This window comes from Thamnophis elegans, chromosome 5, assembly GCF_009769535.1.
Source record: "Thamnophis elegans isolate rThaEle1 chromosome 5, rThaEle1.pri, whole genome shotgun sequence".
NCBI lineage: Eukaryota > Metazoa > Chordata > Lepidosauria > Squamata > Colubridae > Thamnophis > Thamnophis elegans.
In genome coordinates, this window is record NC_045545.1 from 40,836,316 (window position 1) to 40,853,095 (window position 16,780).

The 16,780-nt window shown below is 44.5% G+C and overlaps 1 protein-coding gene across 1 annotated transcript in view; it reads left to right on the plus strand.

The window, feature by feature from the left end:
- Nucleotides 1-16,780, plus strand: part of PTCH2 (patched 2) — a 78,321-nt gene that overhangs the window by 42,247 nt on the left and 19,294 nt on the right. Inside the window, exons 6-10 of the mRNA XM_032219108.1 lie at nucleotides 9,720-9,915; nucleotides 13,278-13,399; nucleotides 15,054-15,201; nucleotides 16,243-16,374; nucleotides 16,488-16,643. Of these exons, the coding sequence (XP_032074999.1) occupies nucleotides 9,720-9,915; nucleotides 13,278-13,399; nucleotides 15,054-15,201; nucleotides 16,243-16,374; nucleotides 16,488-16,643 (754 nt within the window). The remainder of the gene's footprint in view (nucleotides 1-9,719; nucleotides 9,916-13,277; nucleotides 13,400-15,053; nucleotides 15,202-16,242; nucleotides 16,375-16,487; nucleotides 16,644-16,780) is intronic.

The window sequence follows — 16,780 nt, forward strand, 5'->3', positions numbered from 1 at the left end:
ACTTCTGCTGCCTTATAATTATGTTTCTATTAAGGTGTACAAAATGGGAGATGAAGGAGGGGGAGAGTGAAGTTGTGGAGACCGCCCTCTAGAGGGGAGGGGGAAGGGGTGGGAGGGCCAGGGACAATTGCTGGCATTCTTTCTGTTTACAAGTGTGTTTGTCTGTAAGGGGCCCTGGAAACTTATGCTTTGTCAGCAAATGGCAACACCACATATTCTCATGCTAATGACACTTTGAAAGCTCCAAGTTGCCCAACAAATGGAATAGTAGCTTTATTCAGTCTGCTGCTGAGTGGAAGAGGACAGTGAGAGTGAGTAAAGGAGGAGAAAACAGATTTCTAAAACAAAAACATAAAGAGGGAGGGATTACAGCATCCAACTGCCAGAAGGCTTATGGGGAGGAACAGTGCTTTCCCTTTGAACTCAGTAGCAGCACAAATCCAAGGTAAGCAGAACAGGACCTGATTTCATTGCAGTGGATGTAGATGATATGATTATTGGCTCTTTTGGGTCAACAAGATGAGATTTATTCTTCGCCTCTAGGAATGTAGCGGGATTTCTTTCAAGATGGTTACCATGCTTCGGATTTTGAGGAACCATCTTATTACAATATCCTTAACTTTCCTTTTTTGTTTTTTAAAAAGTAGATTTTCATAAGTATTACACTTCTTGTATAACAAGGACAATTGACCAGGTTGTTTAATTCTTTTCAGTCACTACAATGGATAGGACTAAACGCAAAGCCTTTGCTCCCTTGTTTTTGCACCTGTCTTTTGGTTTCCAAATTTACCTTTCTTATATTCTTACTCTTTAAATATTTTACACACACACACACACACACACACACACACAAGTTTTTCTTCTGAATGTCTGAAATGGGGGAGCTTTTACTCCAGCTTCCGCTTCAGTTCAGTTGAGGGTCTCTGTCTCTGTCTCCGCCCCCCTGTCCTTTTAACGCAAAGGGAGTGAAAATTTGGAGAACAAAAGGCAGCAATCTATGGAAAAACAAAAGTGCTGGGCTTGGCTCAGTGAAGCAAGAAACAGCAGATAAAAGAAGCTCTCTTTAGGAGCAGGAGCTGGGCTGTTTGGAATGTGGGAATCAAGCAAGAAGGAAACTTCTTGGGATCTGAGATTTCATGAGTGAGTGGAGGGTGATCTTGCCAAAACCATGACAAGATTTACTCTGCCTGAGTTATCATCATTTCCCCATCTTTGAGTTTAGTATTTATCTATTACTATTAAAAATAATTCAAGACATTCTTCATTATTCTTGTTGAAGATCTCAGAAAACACCAATTGGGTTTATTAAACATTGATTAGTAATCAATGTTTATTAATATTATTGTCACTTTTACTTTTGATTCTCAAAGTTAAATTATATAGTTAGATAGTAACCTTAAGCAGGGAAAACACTAAAGAATTCACTATAGATTTAGGGAGATAAAATCACTTTTTAAAGGAGGCTCTGAAGAGAGATCATGTTTATTTTGAAGAAACTGACAGAAGGAAGAACTGGCTTTTTTTTTGCAGAATTTGGCTAGCAGACAAGACAATCTGGCTTGGAGAATCTGCATAAGCCTTCCCTTACCTGGAGTCTTTCAGATATGCCACACTGATTAAGCATTCTGAAAACTGCAGTCACAATTCATCTGGCAGATACCACATTGTGGAAGGTTAACATACATGAAGTTGCCAGCTTTGCATGAGAAAGAAACGAACTCTAACATCTTTCAGCTGGGCAGCTGTTAAATAAGAACATATTTTGCTATTACAGTGCCAAAATGTTAAAATACGTATATATAGGTAGTCCTCGACTCACAACAGTTCATTTAGTGACTTGTTCAAGTTACAACAGCACTGACAAAAGTGAATTATGACCATTTTTCCACACTTACAAACTGTTATCAAAATTCAGACGCTTGGTAACTGACTCATATTTATGACTGTTGCCATGTCCTGGGGTCAAGCAATCCCCTTTGTGACCTTCTGACAAGCAAAATCAATGGGGAAGCCAGATTCACTTCAACTGTGGCAAGAAAAGTTGTAAAATGGGGCAAGACTCACTTAGCAACATAAAGTTTGGGCTCAGTTGTCATATACAGGATTATACACATATATAGGACTGCCTGTATATGTTTTTATATATACAAACGTGTGTTTGTGTGTGTGTGTGTGTGTGTGTGTGTTGCAAGATTTCAGAATCTTGCAAGTCCGAAAGTACAATTTTCCCCTTCCCTTTTCACCCCAAGAAATTAGAGAGGGTGTTCTGAGATTCTTGTCCAACGCAATAGCCAGCTGCAGACTGTGCTGCCTCTTATCTGATCTGACTGTTTCCTAAGCAGTATTTCTTGGCCCAGTCTGCCAAGGTCAGTCCCACATACCATTACACTATTATAGACCCAGAAATTCAATAGCTATTTGTTTCCAAGCTTCGTGTGCAGGACTACTTCTACTGGAAAAGAGATGTATGAAAAAAATGTATACTTAAAAAAAAAGATGATCAAAGGTTGTTGTTGCTGTACCACCTCTCATTGCTTTTCAATAGTTTTAGCTGTTGCCCCATAGCAGAAATTGGACAAGAGTTGATAAGGATACCTGTAATGGATGGGCCAGTCTTCCTAACCTGGTGCTGTTTAGATGTAGTGGGATTTCAACTCTCTTTTGCGCATGTGCGAGACTTGCGCATGTGCGAGACCAGAAGATGGCGCCCAGGCGTTTTGCTCCAGTCTGACGAGGCGAGCAAACGCTGAAAACAACCTAAAAAACTGAACAAATTGGTGCCCGAAGACGGTCCTGGGGATGTCCGGAATTCAGAGGACCCGAGGAGCCCAGACCTTTGCGGGGGTCGCCGCTTTTGGGTGACCCCGGACGGCACAACTTCGGAGGTCTGTGTGCGAGCTGCCCGTGTCATTCGGCAGTGGGGGGGGCGGCGCCGCGTCGGCGTTTTTCGGCCTAGACGATTCCATCCTGCTTACCGAGCCGCCTACTTGGGGTCTTGTGAGACTGTTATCACCCCGGAGGGAGAGAGAATCTACTGAACCAGCCCAGACCTCTGCGAGGACCGCCGTTTCTGGGCGCCCCAGGATTGTACAACTTTGGGGGTTTGTGTGCCGCGAGCTGCCTGTACTATCTGGCGGTGGAAGAGGCGGCACCACACTGGCTGCAACAGTGGTGTTCTTTGGTGTTGTTGCCCGGCTTATTGAACCGCCTCACTGGGGCTCTGTAATACCATCATTATTCCGGAGGGAGAAGGAACGAATCGGAGCAGTGTGGGGACTGAGTAGGCTGGAAGGGTGATTGTACCCGACGCTGTACCGGCCCCTCCGGATGGCCCCTTCTTCCATCCAGCCTCATTCCCCCCCCCCAGCATTCCCTCCCTCCTCCTTCGTCCCTGCTCAGTCAGGTGGCCTCCTGGACGCAGTTTACCTCTTACCCCCCCTTGTTGTAGTGAGGCTCTTCCTTGTATTCTCCACTTACCATCTGACGCCCTTTTATTGTGGCATTCCAATTTCTGACCACCTTTGGTTGGGGTTTTTGGACATTCAGACCTGCTAGCTCAGTTCCATCTGTCTCTAGACCTGCTGGCTCAGTTCCATTTGGCTCCAGACCTGTTAGCTCAGTTACACCTGGCTTTGAATACTATCAACAATATTACCTGCCACTACCCTTGGGGCTTTATTTGGAACAACACCTGTAGAAGAAAGCCCCCTGCCTTTCTCAACTGTTCCGGACCCTTTGGACTTATTCGAACCAGTAGAAGAGGGGGACACGAACTACGCCCCTGTATACCTTCTTTGGACTATAACTGGACGCTAATTACTGTAATTATTTTAACCATCCTGATCACTGAGAGCCATTTGGCTCTGCCTGGACTCGCACCCTAACAACTGCGCAAGTTATCTTTTTTTCTTCCTTTTTCTACTCCTTTTTTTTCTTACTTTGTATGGGATATGCTAGGGGTATGTGTGTAATTGAATGAATGATCCCACTTTTATCACTATTATTGTTGTAATTTCTGTGTTTTTAATTGCCACGTGGGGATTGTCTGACTGAGTGAATGAGTATGTATGTTTCGGAGGACCTGCCGAGGAACGCGGGGGGCACTGAGGTGGTTGGGGGGACCAGGGACACGGGAGAGGGCCGGAGCATTACGGTTGTAACAGGGAGGGGCAGATATGGCGGGGACTTTAGGGCTGGCCATTACCGGGGAAGGAGGGTTCGCTACGTTACAGAGATCCCTCCTTCCGGCCCTATGAGTCCCACTCCGAGGCCAGATAGCGCGAGTAATCAGGACCCTGGTCTCAGGCTGTTGTCGCTAAATGCCAGGTCTGTTGTTCACAAGGCTCCCCTCGTTCGGGACTTAATTTTAGACGAGAGGGCAGACCTGGCATGTATTACTGAAACCTGGCTGGGCCCGGAGGAAGGAGTCCCCCTCGTAGAGATGTGCCCAGAAGGATTTCAGGTGCTGCATCAGCCGAGAGCCCAGGGAAGGGGTGGGGGTGTGGCTATCGTTATCCGGGAGTCGTTAGTACCTCGTAGGATCCCTGCTCCGGAGCTTGTCGGGTGTGAGTCTCTGCTGGTAAAGTTGGACCTCAAGGGTCAAGTGGGTTTGCTGTTAACGTACCTGCCTCCCAACAGCGTTGCAGCAGCCCTCCCCTCGCTCCTCGAGTCGGTAGCCGAGCTAGCAATTGAGTTCCCCAGACTTATGGTCTTGGGGGACTTCAATTTGCCTTCGCTCGGTGAACACTCTGATGGGGCGCAGGAGTTCATGGCTTCCATGATGGCCATGGGCTTGACCCAGGTAATCCGGGGCCCAACCCACTCAGCGGGTCACATGCTCGACCTCGTATTTCTCTCGGAGCAGTGGACTTGTGATCTTGGTCTGAGGGGTAATGAGATCATACCCCTGTCGTGGTCAGACCACTGCCTACTGAGGCTCGACTTTCGGAGACCAAACCCCCACTGTAGGGAGTGGTTCCGCCCCAGGCGACTTATGGAGCCATTGAGGTTCCAGACGGAGCTTGGGGTTATTCCTGATACTCTCGCCCACGGTCCGGTGGAGACTCTGGTAGCTGCCTGGCATTCGGCAGCATCAGAGACCCTTGACCGGATCGCGCCACTACGGCCCCTCCGAGGCGGCGGATCCCGGAGGCCTCCTTGGTTCACCGAGGAGCTCCGGGAGATGAAGCGCCGGAGGAGACGCCTAGAGCACCTATGGAGGTTCGATAAATCCGAATCGAACCGAGCACTCCTAACAACCAGCACCAAGGAGTACATCAGGGCACTTAGGGCAGCAAAAAGATCTCATATTGCCACCTTGGTTGCGTCCGCTGAGTCCCGCCCAGCCGCCCTGTTTAGGATAACCCGCTCCCTCCTAAATAGGAGGGATACGGGGGAACCCTTGCAGGGTAGAGCTGAGGATTATGCCCAATTCTTAGCGGACAAAATTGCTCGGTTTCGATCGGATTTGGACTCCATCCCTGCAGTTCCAGCCGAGGCACAAGAGGATGAATTGATAGACCACCTCTGGGTTGAGTTTCAGGATGTTGCCCCTGGGGATGTGGACAAGGCCATGAGAGCTGTGAGTGCCTCCACCTGTGTACTGGACCCGTGTCCCTCATGGCTGGTTGCCAACAGCAGTGAGGTGACACGAGGCTGGATCCAGGCGGTTGTTACCGCCTCTCTTCGGGAAGGGCACTTCCCCGCCGCACTTAAAGCGGCGGTGGTGAGACCCCTCCTGAAGAAGCCATCTTTGGATCCAGCTGTCCTTAACAATTACCGTCCAGTCTCCAACCTCCCCTTTGTGGGGAAGGTTGTCGAGAAGGTGGTGGCCTTCCAGCTTCAACGGTCCTTGGAGGAAGCAAGTTATCTTGACCCCTTCCAGTCGGGCTTCAGACCCGGTTACAGCACAGAAACCGCTTTGGTCGCATTGACTGATGATCTCTGGAGAGCCAGAGACGGAGGCCATGCCTCCATCCTAGTTCTCCTTGACCTCTCGGCGGCTTTCGATACCATCGACCATGGTATCCTTCTGCGACGACTGCGGGAGGTGGGGGTGGGAGGCACTGTTTTGCAGTGGTTCTCCTCCTACCTCTCGGACAGGTCGCAGTCGGTGTTAGTGGGGGGGCAGAGATCGACCCCTAGGCCCCTAACATATGGGGTGCCGCAGGGTTCGGTCTTATCCCCCCTACTATTTAACATCTACATGAAACCGCTGGGTGAGATCATTCGGAGGCACGGGATAAGATACCATCAATACGCGGACAATACTCAGTTGTATCTGTCCGCCCCGTGCCAACTCAATGAAGCGGTGGACGTGATGAACCGGGGTCTTGAGGCCGTTATGGACTGGATGAGGGCTAACAAGCTTGTACTCAACCCGGAGAAGACCGAGTGGCTGTTGTGTTTCCCTCCCAATAATTCGATCAGTGTTCCATCGCTCAGGCTGGGGGGTCAAATTTTATACCCCTCAGAGAGGGTTCGCAACTTGGGAGTCCTCCTGGACCCACAGCTGACTTTCGACCACCATCTGACGGCTGTGACCAGGGGGGCATTTGCCCAGGTTCGCCTAGTACGCCAGTTGCGACCCTACCTGAACCAGAAGGCCCTCACAACAGTCACTCGGGCCCTTGTGACCTCTAGGCTGGAATACTGCAATGTGCTCTACATGGGGCTGCCCTTGAAGAGCATCCGGCGACTTCAGCTAGTCCAGAACGCGGCCGCGCGAGCGATTGTGGGTGCACCTTGGTTCGCCCACATAACACCTATCCTCCGCGAGCTGCGCTGGCTACCTGTTGATCTCCGGGTGCGCTTCAAGGTGCTACTTGTCACTCATAAAGCCCTCCATGGTAGTGGATCTGCGTACTTGAGAGACCACCTCCTGCCAATTACCTCCTTGCGACCAATTAGATCGCATAGATTAGGCCTCCTCCGAGTTCCATCTGCCAGTCAGTGTCGACTGGCAACCACACGGAGGAGAGCCTTTTCAGTAGTAGCTCCGACCCTTTGGAACGATCTCCCCGTGGAGATTCGTACCCTCACCACCGTCCAGACCTTCCGCACAGCCCTTAAGACCTGGCTAGCCCGTCAGGCCTGGGGATAAAGATAATCTATCCCCACCCGAATGATGAATGAATGTTGTTTACTATTTTACTTTTATGTATTGTTTTGCGTTTATTGTCTTGTACCCTCCCTTCCTTATTTTATGTAAGCCGCCCTGAGTCCCCTCAGGGAAAAGGGCGGCCTATAAATACTAATAAAATCACTAAAATAAAATCTTTTTCTATCCAACAGTTATTATTTGGTAAATTCCAGAAGCTATTATCCAGGACACCAATTTATGGAAGGTTCCACTTAGAATAATCAGTACATCAGCAGAATTGTGTAACTAACATCTTCCATCTTGGCCTAGAGAAGATCAGGGACCCATTCAGATCACACCTCAGTATTTGTCTGAATTCTGATGTAGAAGGGAACAAGCAATAGATCTGTTTATGTCTGCTGGTGCCCCCAGTAGTGGGCACTACTAAAAAAATGTGGATAATTATGCTGGGTATATAGAGGCCAATGTATGGTTATCCATACTTATTGCAGTTTCTATATACAGATACATTTGATGAACATATACATTTCTCCTATGCAGAATTCTTCTCTTTCCTCTCCATTCCTGTTGAAAATTGCTTTTTCCTTTCAAATAAGCGTAATTTCTTCATGTTCTCATCCTTGTGCATTTTCTGGTCCTGCCAGAGAAGCACTATCCAATTACAGTATTTTTTGGACTATAAGGCGCTCTTTCCCCCATCTCCCCAAAAGTGGGTGTAAATGTCTGTGCGTCTTATACAATGAATGTCAAACTATTCTCCAAGGATAGAACTGAGGATAGAACATGAAGCAATGGGTGGAGACTAATCAAGGAGAGAAGCAACTTAGAACTGAGGAGAAATTTCCTGACAGTTAGAACAATTAATCAGTGGAACAACTTGCCTCCAGAAGTTGTGAATGCCCCAACACTGGAAGTCTTTAAGAAGATGTTGGATAGCCATTTGTCTGAAACAGTATAGGGTTTCCTACCTAGGCAGGGGATTGGACTAGAAGACCTCCAAGGTCCCTTCCAACTCTGCTATTGTATTGTATTAATGTTGCCAAAGCCCCACCCAAATGATGGCCCCCCACTCTTCAGTCTCTTCCTCCAAGCAATTTGCCTCTTTACAGTAAGTACCCTGGTTAGCTTCAGCACAGCCTGATTTAGCAAGAGCAGGTGATTGGGGGTTGGAACAACCTCCCGGAATACTGATTATCAGCTGTTCCAGGCTGTGTGGATCACCATCACCCATTGCCACTCATTGCAGCTGCTGCCTATCGCTGCCTCCATGCAACCCATTTTTGGCTTCCATGTATCCCTTTTTCTGTGTGTTCTGTTTGGTGGCGATAGGCAGCAGCAGCAGCAGCAGCAGCAATTCCTGCTGCCTGGAACAAGGCAAAAATGGGACGTGCAGAGTCCAAAAATGGGGTGCAGAGGCTAAAAATGGAATGCACGGAGGCTGAAAATGGGGGGTCTGGAGGCAGTGATAGATGGCAGCGATCCCCACAGCTTGGAATAGCTGATCAGCAGTATTCTGGGAGGCCGATCCAACTGCCAATCAGCTGCTCATGCTAAATCAGGCTGTGCAGAAACTGACCAGTCTGTTTGCTGTTTGTTGCAAGGAGGCAAATTGCTGGGAGGCAGAGACAGATTTTTTTTTCCTTGTTTTCTTCCCCAAAAGCTAGGTGCATCTTATAGTGCAAAAAATATGGTACTTCAGAATTGGCTCTCCAAGCCACATGCAAAAGGAAAGCAGCATGCCTGATCCTGTTAACGTATGGGGACAAAGGGAATGACAGCCTGTTCAAACCCTGCACAAATCCCTCCTATTCCTAAATAAGTCTTTTGCAGCCAGTCAAGGCAATTATGTTCTCCTCTACAGCTTCCTCTTAGCTGAACTCTCTTTGGAATAATAGCTGGCTTACTGGACTGCTTTTGCTGTCCTTACAACAACAACAACAAAAAATCAAAACACTCCAATAATTCGATTTTAAAATGCATTTTTTTCTTTATGACAAAAGATTAAAAATGTTCCTTAAAATCCAACCATGCAATTAAAATCAGCAATTTTGGAGCAAATTCAGTAGCAACTCTCATAAGACAGTTAGAGGCAAACTACTTAAAAGTTAACCCTGTAACATTTTTATGACTTTTTCACTGCAGGAAAAGAATAAATAGAAGGAATGAAAAAAGATTTGCAGCCCAATGTTATAGTGTGAAATGCTTCTCATTCAAAATTCCAATAACTCCACTCAATCTTTAGTCCCCTTCCCAGTTCTGGGTATTTTTTTAATCCCAACAGTTAATTAGTACTCCAGGTTTTGATCACACGCATCCTCGGTGGACCTTTATTGTTTTTCTGTTTGTTTTTCAAAACTCTTTTTTTCAGTTCTAAAAACTTTCAGATTCCTAAAGTAAAATTTTCCCACATGAGCAGGAGAAATGATTCATTACTATACCTTTAAGCATCCCTTTTTGGATATCTAGAACCAGCCAGAGTAGAGATGGCTCTGAGTGTTGGTGGGATTTAAAAGATGGACATGAGTATAAGCGGTATTGCTACTTTAAGCGATATCAGTATGTAGGGCCAATTGATATGTTTTGAATTCTATTAATCTACAGCATTTTGCCTCTACAGGGGCCGGCGCGATATTCAGTGGACCAACTTAGATCCTATTCAGTTGATGGAGGAACTGGGTCAATTTGCCTCACTGGAAGGATTCAAGGAGATGTTGGATAAGGCAGAGGTTGGCCAGGCCTATATGGAGCGGCCTTGCCTTGATCCTTTTGACCCTGAGTGCCCTTCTAGTGCTCCCAACAGCCAAAGCCAGAAGGTGAGTTTCCTCCAATTTTTGGTGCATTTATGAGAATAAGAGCCAACCTGATTTCCCCCCACCCCACCCCAAAATTTAAGTTTAAAGTAATTTGCTAAAAGAGGAGAGGGAGTTGGGTTTTGGAAGAGGGATATTTAATCCATTACAGGAGAATATTTGTTGCTCAGGGTTGAAATGAGTGGTCCTTGATGCTCTCTGACATTGGTTGTTTTCTTGCAGTCATTTCGTTACTCAAACTAGTGCTAGTAAGGAGTAGGGTTTGCTCTCCATTTATATTCTACTGCTTGCCCTCTCAGTGTTTGTGGAAGTAGATCTTGGAGGTTCTTCTGTTGGGCTGTTTACTGTTAGCTTGTATGGCAGTTCTTTGAGTGGGGTATTGCTTACTTCTTGATTGTTGGTCTATTTAATCCATTTTCCTATGTTGTTTTCCTCAATCTAAATTGATTTTCCTCATGAGAAGCTGCTGTTCAGATGATAGTTATTGTGGAGAAATCTATTTTAAAAGTGGCACCTAAATTCAGTCAGGGTGATATTTCTGTATTTTGACAATATATAAAGATATTTTTAAACATTTATCAAATATTGATTTTTATTCTGTGTTTCTCCATTTTCAGTAATAATTTCTATTATGAATTTTTAAGTTTTTTTGGCTTTTGTAATATATTATTAGCATTTTCTGATATTTAGTGTTGTGTATTAAGTGCAAGACTATGTCAAAAGCATTCAATATAGAATCCAGAATTGTATCAAATTGGGCTAGATAAGCCAATGTTTTAATGTGCAATAATCAGCTTCTATTACCGCTTTTTAAATCTGACTCTCCCACAGTCCTAATATTCTTATACATGCAGCTAATCTTGGAAAGTCATTGCCATTATTTTTATTGCGATTTCAGCAAATAGTTTACTGTTCCAAGTATTATTTTGCTTATTTTCTATTATTACTGCGTTTGACAAGATACAGCAAGATATTAACAATGCTGAATTTCTATAATGATCCAATTAGTAATTTAAAAAAAGAAAATAAAGGGTGGTTCATTATAATATTACAGACGATAAAGAATATAGACTATGGAAAGGATGCAAAAGTTGCCATTAGTGCAGAGAATTTAGAAATTTGGCCTTCTATAAATTAGTAGCAAGAAGTTGAACATTGGCACTCTTTTGATAAATAAAGGAAAAATGAATAAGAATAATCAACTGATTAAAATAAATTTTCCGAATAAAAGTTTAGGTCCCCCCCCCCCCTTATCATTCATAGCTATTTGCTACAAGATAACTATATCTCTGAAAATGACAGAGATTGGCTTTAAGGAGAGATGGTTCTCTTGGTTGAATGGAGAAGAGAATGAAGGAGACGAACTTCATTGTCATATGCATATACGTTCGTATGAAACCATATGGTAGTTTCCTGAAGGCCAGAGACGTGTTTTCAGGCTTTGTGTGGCCAAACATACTCAACTAACTGTGGGGTCCCCCATTTCATTAGCTTTGCCCTCCTTATTCAGGGTATGAGGACGCCAAATAAAAGAAGCGGAATGCATGGCCCCGTGCCAAAGCTGGACTGATAGTGCTGATTCAGGCAGGCGTAGTGCAAGTGCTGACCAGCAGGTGGTCAGGGTTGGAATGTGTCCCAGAACAGATGGCAGCATGGCAGCGCTTGGGAAACAGAGGAGGAGGGAGCAGCCTGTGACATGCACACAGAGACTGGGAACCATATGACGGAGGACCGGCTCAGGGAGTGGGAGGGTGGGATTGCAGCCATAATTCCACATTTTCTGGCTTGAAAACCAGACTGTTATCATTATGGCAATCCAGTTTCCCCCTTTTTTTCCACCACAGAAAAAGGAAAGATACAGTATGCCTTTGGGTCTGAAAGAAATATCCAAAGTGCCAGGGGTCAAGCATCTGTGGCCGTGTGTATGCGTGCACAAACACAGAGAGAAACAGGATTTTATATTTAGAATGATTTCTGACCAAATACAATCAGCATGTGTTTGCTCATTTTTCACAGTCCTAGAAAACCAGAATGATTCTGTACAGTAGAATGATTCATGTTGATCACTGGAACTTTTTATATTTCTGTGTGTGTGTGTGTGTGCGCGCGCACACACACACACACACACACATATATATATATATATTCGTCGAAACGTTGCCAAGACATCTCCAATTCTACGCGGGAGAAAACCCGAACAACTAGAGACCTACATACCAACACCCGCGAAAACCTCAGGTCTCTAGTTGTTCGGGTTTTCTCCCGCGTAGAATTGGAGATGTCTTGGCAACGTTTCGACGAAGTCACATTCGTCATCTTCAGGCTGCTTCAGACTACTTCAGGCTTCGTGTTTCCAGGAGTAGTGGTATATGTAGTAGTGGTATATAGAGTATATATATGTGTGTGTTTTTTTTTAATTTGTGCTGATAAATAAATAAAGGGAGACTATATACTCTTGTGACGAGCCGATTGACAGATGATGGAAGCAGTTAGCTTCCTCCCATAATTGGGGCTTACCAGGGGTTGTAAAAATGTAATAGATACCTTTCACCCTGGCTTTGCTGATAACGGATTAGAGCCTGTGGCCTAATGGCTAAGAAGTCTGCCTAGTATGTAATATAGCCCAGGTTCAAAGCCCAGTAAGGGTATGGCTAGCTGATGAGAGCTAAATAGCTTGAAATAGATCTATACTAGTCTCCCTTTATTTATTTATCAGCACAAATAAAATAAAACACACACACACACACACACACACATATATATATATATTCCAATGCTCATTTACTTGGTTTTGTTTGTTCATCCAGGCAGGCGCTCTGTTGTTTTCATAGCTGATGTATGGAAAACTTCCAAACAGATGGAATAGATAGCGATACATTAAAGTATGAACAGTGTGGTTTTAGAAGGTTTTTTTGGTAAACAGGTTCAAATCCCCACTCATCCAAAAGGTTAATGGAATGACACTGGAACAGACAGCCCTAGACTTTCAGTAAGCTAATTAGCCTAATTTATCGTTAGGAAACACATTAGTACTTAATATATAAAACTGCAATGCTTTTGCTCTCTCATAAGCCCAACTTGATATTTCTTCTTCTAGGTTTTGCTGCCTCTCATACTTTCTTGGTTTATTTTGGATCTGATATTTGCCAAAGAGCAGCATTTACCCTTGTTTGCCATAGTTAACCAGTTTGTGCACATTTGTAGTAAATAATCAGTCTTAAACAAAGCAAGGTTCCTTGGGGATTCAATGATTGTAGTTTCTTAGCTTTCAAGAGCTAAAACAGGCTATAGGGAGTTATTGCTTACTATGGAAAACCTTTTGATTGCATACTCACTTTGCGTTCTCTTCTTTTTGCTCCTGCCAGAAACCACACATCCCTTCCGAACTCACAGGTGGCTGCCATGGCTTCTCCCGGAAATACATGCATTGGCAAGAGGAACTCATCTTGGGGGGTACAGTAAAAGATCCTCAAGGAAAACTGCAAAAGTAAGTTGGATTGTGAGTCCCTCTGTATATTAGGAAAAGGTTTCTGTTTTGGAATATACATGGAAACTAAGGGATTCTGCCTGCAGATCACGTGACTTCTTTTTGCACCGAGGAAAATTAAAGATGATGGTCAGTGCGATCCAGTACATTTGTTTTTCATCTCAAAAAGAAGGATATGCCGCTGGGAAATGAGTGGACTTCACTCTTCCTCCTCTACACTTTGGAATGGTGCTATACTGGCCCCTGAGCCAGCATGTAACTTGATGCTTCTGAGGCTTCAATTTCTGTGAGTGATGAGTGCAAGTCTATGGCCTGACCCTGGGAACAACTGGCAAGCATTTCTCGGCCATGGGATTTACGTTGATCCTGAAGCCTGGGCTGCTGTTATCCCTTCCTTCCGGAAGCTACTGCTCACCCCAACCCCTTCCACTTAATGTGGATGCTATCTTAAAACTAAAACACCTGTTTTTACTACTCTGAACAGCAGATTCTAGAGGGAGCTCAAACGTAGGCAAATTTGAGTTTCTCAACAGAATCTGACTTTCAAAATTGTTCCCCATACCAAGATCACTTTGGAAATTTGGTCCTCTGCCAATCTCTTTGTCATCCTTTGTACAATGCTGGGTCCATAGCCATTTATTGGCCAGATTACTGCTACTTAAGTATAGAAGGACACATTCCACATCCTGGTGCGATCAGAATCATTACTGAATTTTCTCATACATTATGCATATGTAGAAAGAAATTATTATGGATGCATCTGTCCCTGAACTCTTTCATGTCGGGGAAGGTAAAGGGTTGTAGGCAAATGGTGAAAGATAAAGATTGCTGATGAGAAGAGCAATAGCTGTTTTCATTTCAAAAATAATAAATGCAACAAAGCAACTAAAAAATCTAAAAGCATGCTAGCTTTTTTTTCAAAGGTTGAGATGCAAGTACAAGATATTATAGAAAGTAAACCTTCGTGTCTTTCAGTACATGAAGGCTTGTGTTTTTGGATGGGTTGAACAACCACACGGTGAACAATATGAGCAATCATGTTCACAAGCACAAATCATAGGCCTACAGAATCTGCCATCACAGGCCATTCGGAAAGGCTGATGGTTTCACTTTCATTTTGCTTGGAGCAGTAGCCAACCTGGAGGACATTACAGCATCATTCCTTCTGCATTAAGTTTAGATGTGTACATGAAGCATTTGCTTGGGCTGAAGGAAATGCTGAAAATAAACTTCTGAAAGAGCTGATGGTGGTGAAAGCAAAGTAGAAGTCAGAGCAGGGGTGAAATGCTCTGAAGTCTGCTACCGGTTTGCTTCGCGCGCATGCGCACTGCTGGTTGTCGCACAGCTGATCGTCAGAATTACTGGTTCACCCGAATGGGTAGGATTTTTAAAAATTCTGATGATCGACTGTGTGACAATCAGCTGTGCCGTGTGATTAGAAATTGCGTGGCACAGCTGATTGTTGGAGTTACCAGTTTACTCGAACCGGTAATATTTTTTTACTACCAGTTCGGGTGAACTGGTCCGAACCGGTAGCATTCCATCCCTGAATCAGAGCTCCTGTTTTCTTACCTCAGACTAGGTAGAATGCTTTGGCTGCAGAGTTTGGGCAGAAGAAGGGGGTCTCTAAGCCTCTAAGCTTCTCTTTCTCCAGAGCTGAAGCCCTGCAAAGCATGTTCCTGCTGATGAGCCCAAGACAACTTTATGAGCACTACAGGGATGACTATGAGATACATGATATCAGCTGGAGCGAGGAGAAGGCTGCCGCTGTGCTGGAGGCTTGGCAGCGGGAATTCGTTGAGGTGAGGTGCCAATAGGTCTATTCTGGCAGGGGCACTAATGTGCTGCCCGATGTGGGCTGCCTATGGAATGAGAGTTGAAAAGCAGCAAGCAGAACAAGGCAAAGCTATGTTCAATATTTTCTTATAAATATAAATTATTTCTGACTGCTTGTGCTTGACTGCTTGTAAATACTGCTAAGTGGACTTCTTTTTTTAACAAGAAACCACCACCCATGACCAATTATTGCCCAGGCTAAGATTTGAATATAGGATATATTGTATGGCAACATACAAGTTGAAGTGTGCTTAAAGATCTCTTTGAGATCTTATGACCTTTTATCTAGTGATACAAAATGCTCGGCCAAATTGAGACCATACAGAAAGTATCAGCAAGGGATTTATTGCACTTGAGTGGATTCTAGGACTTAATTGCATGCCAAGTAAGAGGATGATTGAGGCAGATTTTTTTTTTCTGGAAATGTTTCCGTTTTTGTGCAAGACAATTAGTTAATTGAGCACTACCATGTTTCCCCGAAAATAAGACAGGGTCTTATTTTCTTTTGACCCCCAAAAGAAGCACTTGGACTTATTTTCGGGGAGGTCTTATTATTTTTGAGGTGCTGGAGGTGGTGAGCGTGGTCACCTTATGGCTGCTGCTGTGTTGCAATATTTTCGGGGAGGGCTTATTTTCAATGCAGGGCTTATTTTAGTGCATGCACTCAAAAGCCCAATTGGGGAGGTCTTATTTTTGGGGAAACAGAGTAGGTTGTTTGTGAGCATATGCTTTCCCTAGGAGCATGCTAGGCATATCTGTGAGAAAGATTGCTTTATTCTACGAATGTCGGCAAAAGGTTTAGGTTTAGGTTTAGTTTTATTCGATTTATATGCCGCCCTTCTCCCAAGGACTCAGGGCGGTGTACAACATTAAAAGAAACATATAATACAAAAGTTAAGAAGAAATTAAATAGGATATCCCAAACCCAATTAAAATTGACAAAAACCATACAAATGTTTTCTTAGAAGTTTTTCTTGCAACGTCTTACCAATTTTTTCTCATTCCAGGTGGCCCAGGAATCTCTGCCTTCAAATTATTCTCAGAACATTCATGCCTTCTCTACCACCACACTCAGTGATATGATGAAGTCCTTTTCAGATGTGAGTGCCATCCGTGTGGCTGGTGGTTATCTGCTAATGGTGCGTAGCAGCTTCTTTCCATCTTTCCCACCTTATTTATTTCACTCTAATTATGGACAATGAATACTTTTCCCATTCCTACTCTTACAATTTCCATTTTCATCTCTTTGCAGCTAGCGTATGCTTGCGTCACCCTGTTGCGCTGGGACTGCTCCAAATCGCAGGGTGCTGTGGGCCTGGCTGGTGTTCTCCTAGTTGCCCTTTCAGTAGCAGCTGGACTTGGACTTTGCTCCTTGCTTGGAATTTCATTCAATGCAGCCACCACTCAGGTATGTGACCCCCATTTGAGAGGTCCAGATTTCCTGATTTTTAAAAAGAAATCTGTGACCTTTCCTTCTACAATGTTTCTTTTCTTCCTATTCTGAAACATTAGTTACACCGGCTTAAGGTTGACTCGGCCTTCTGC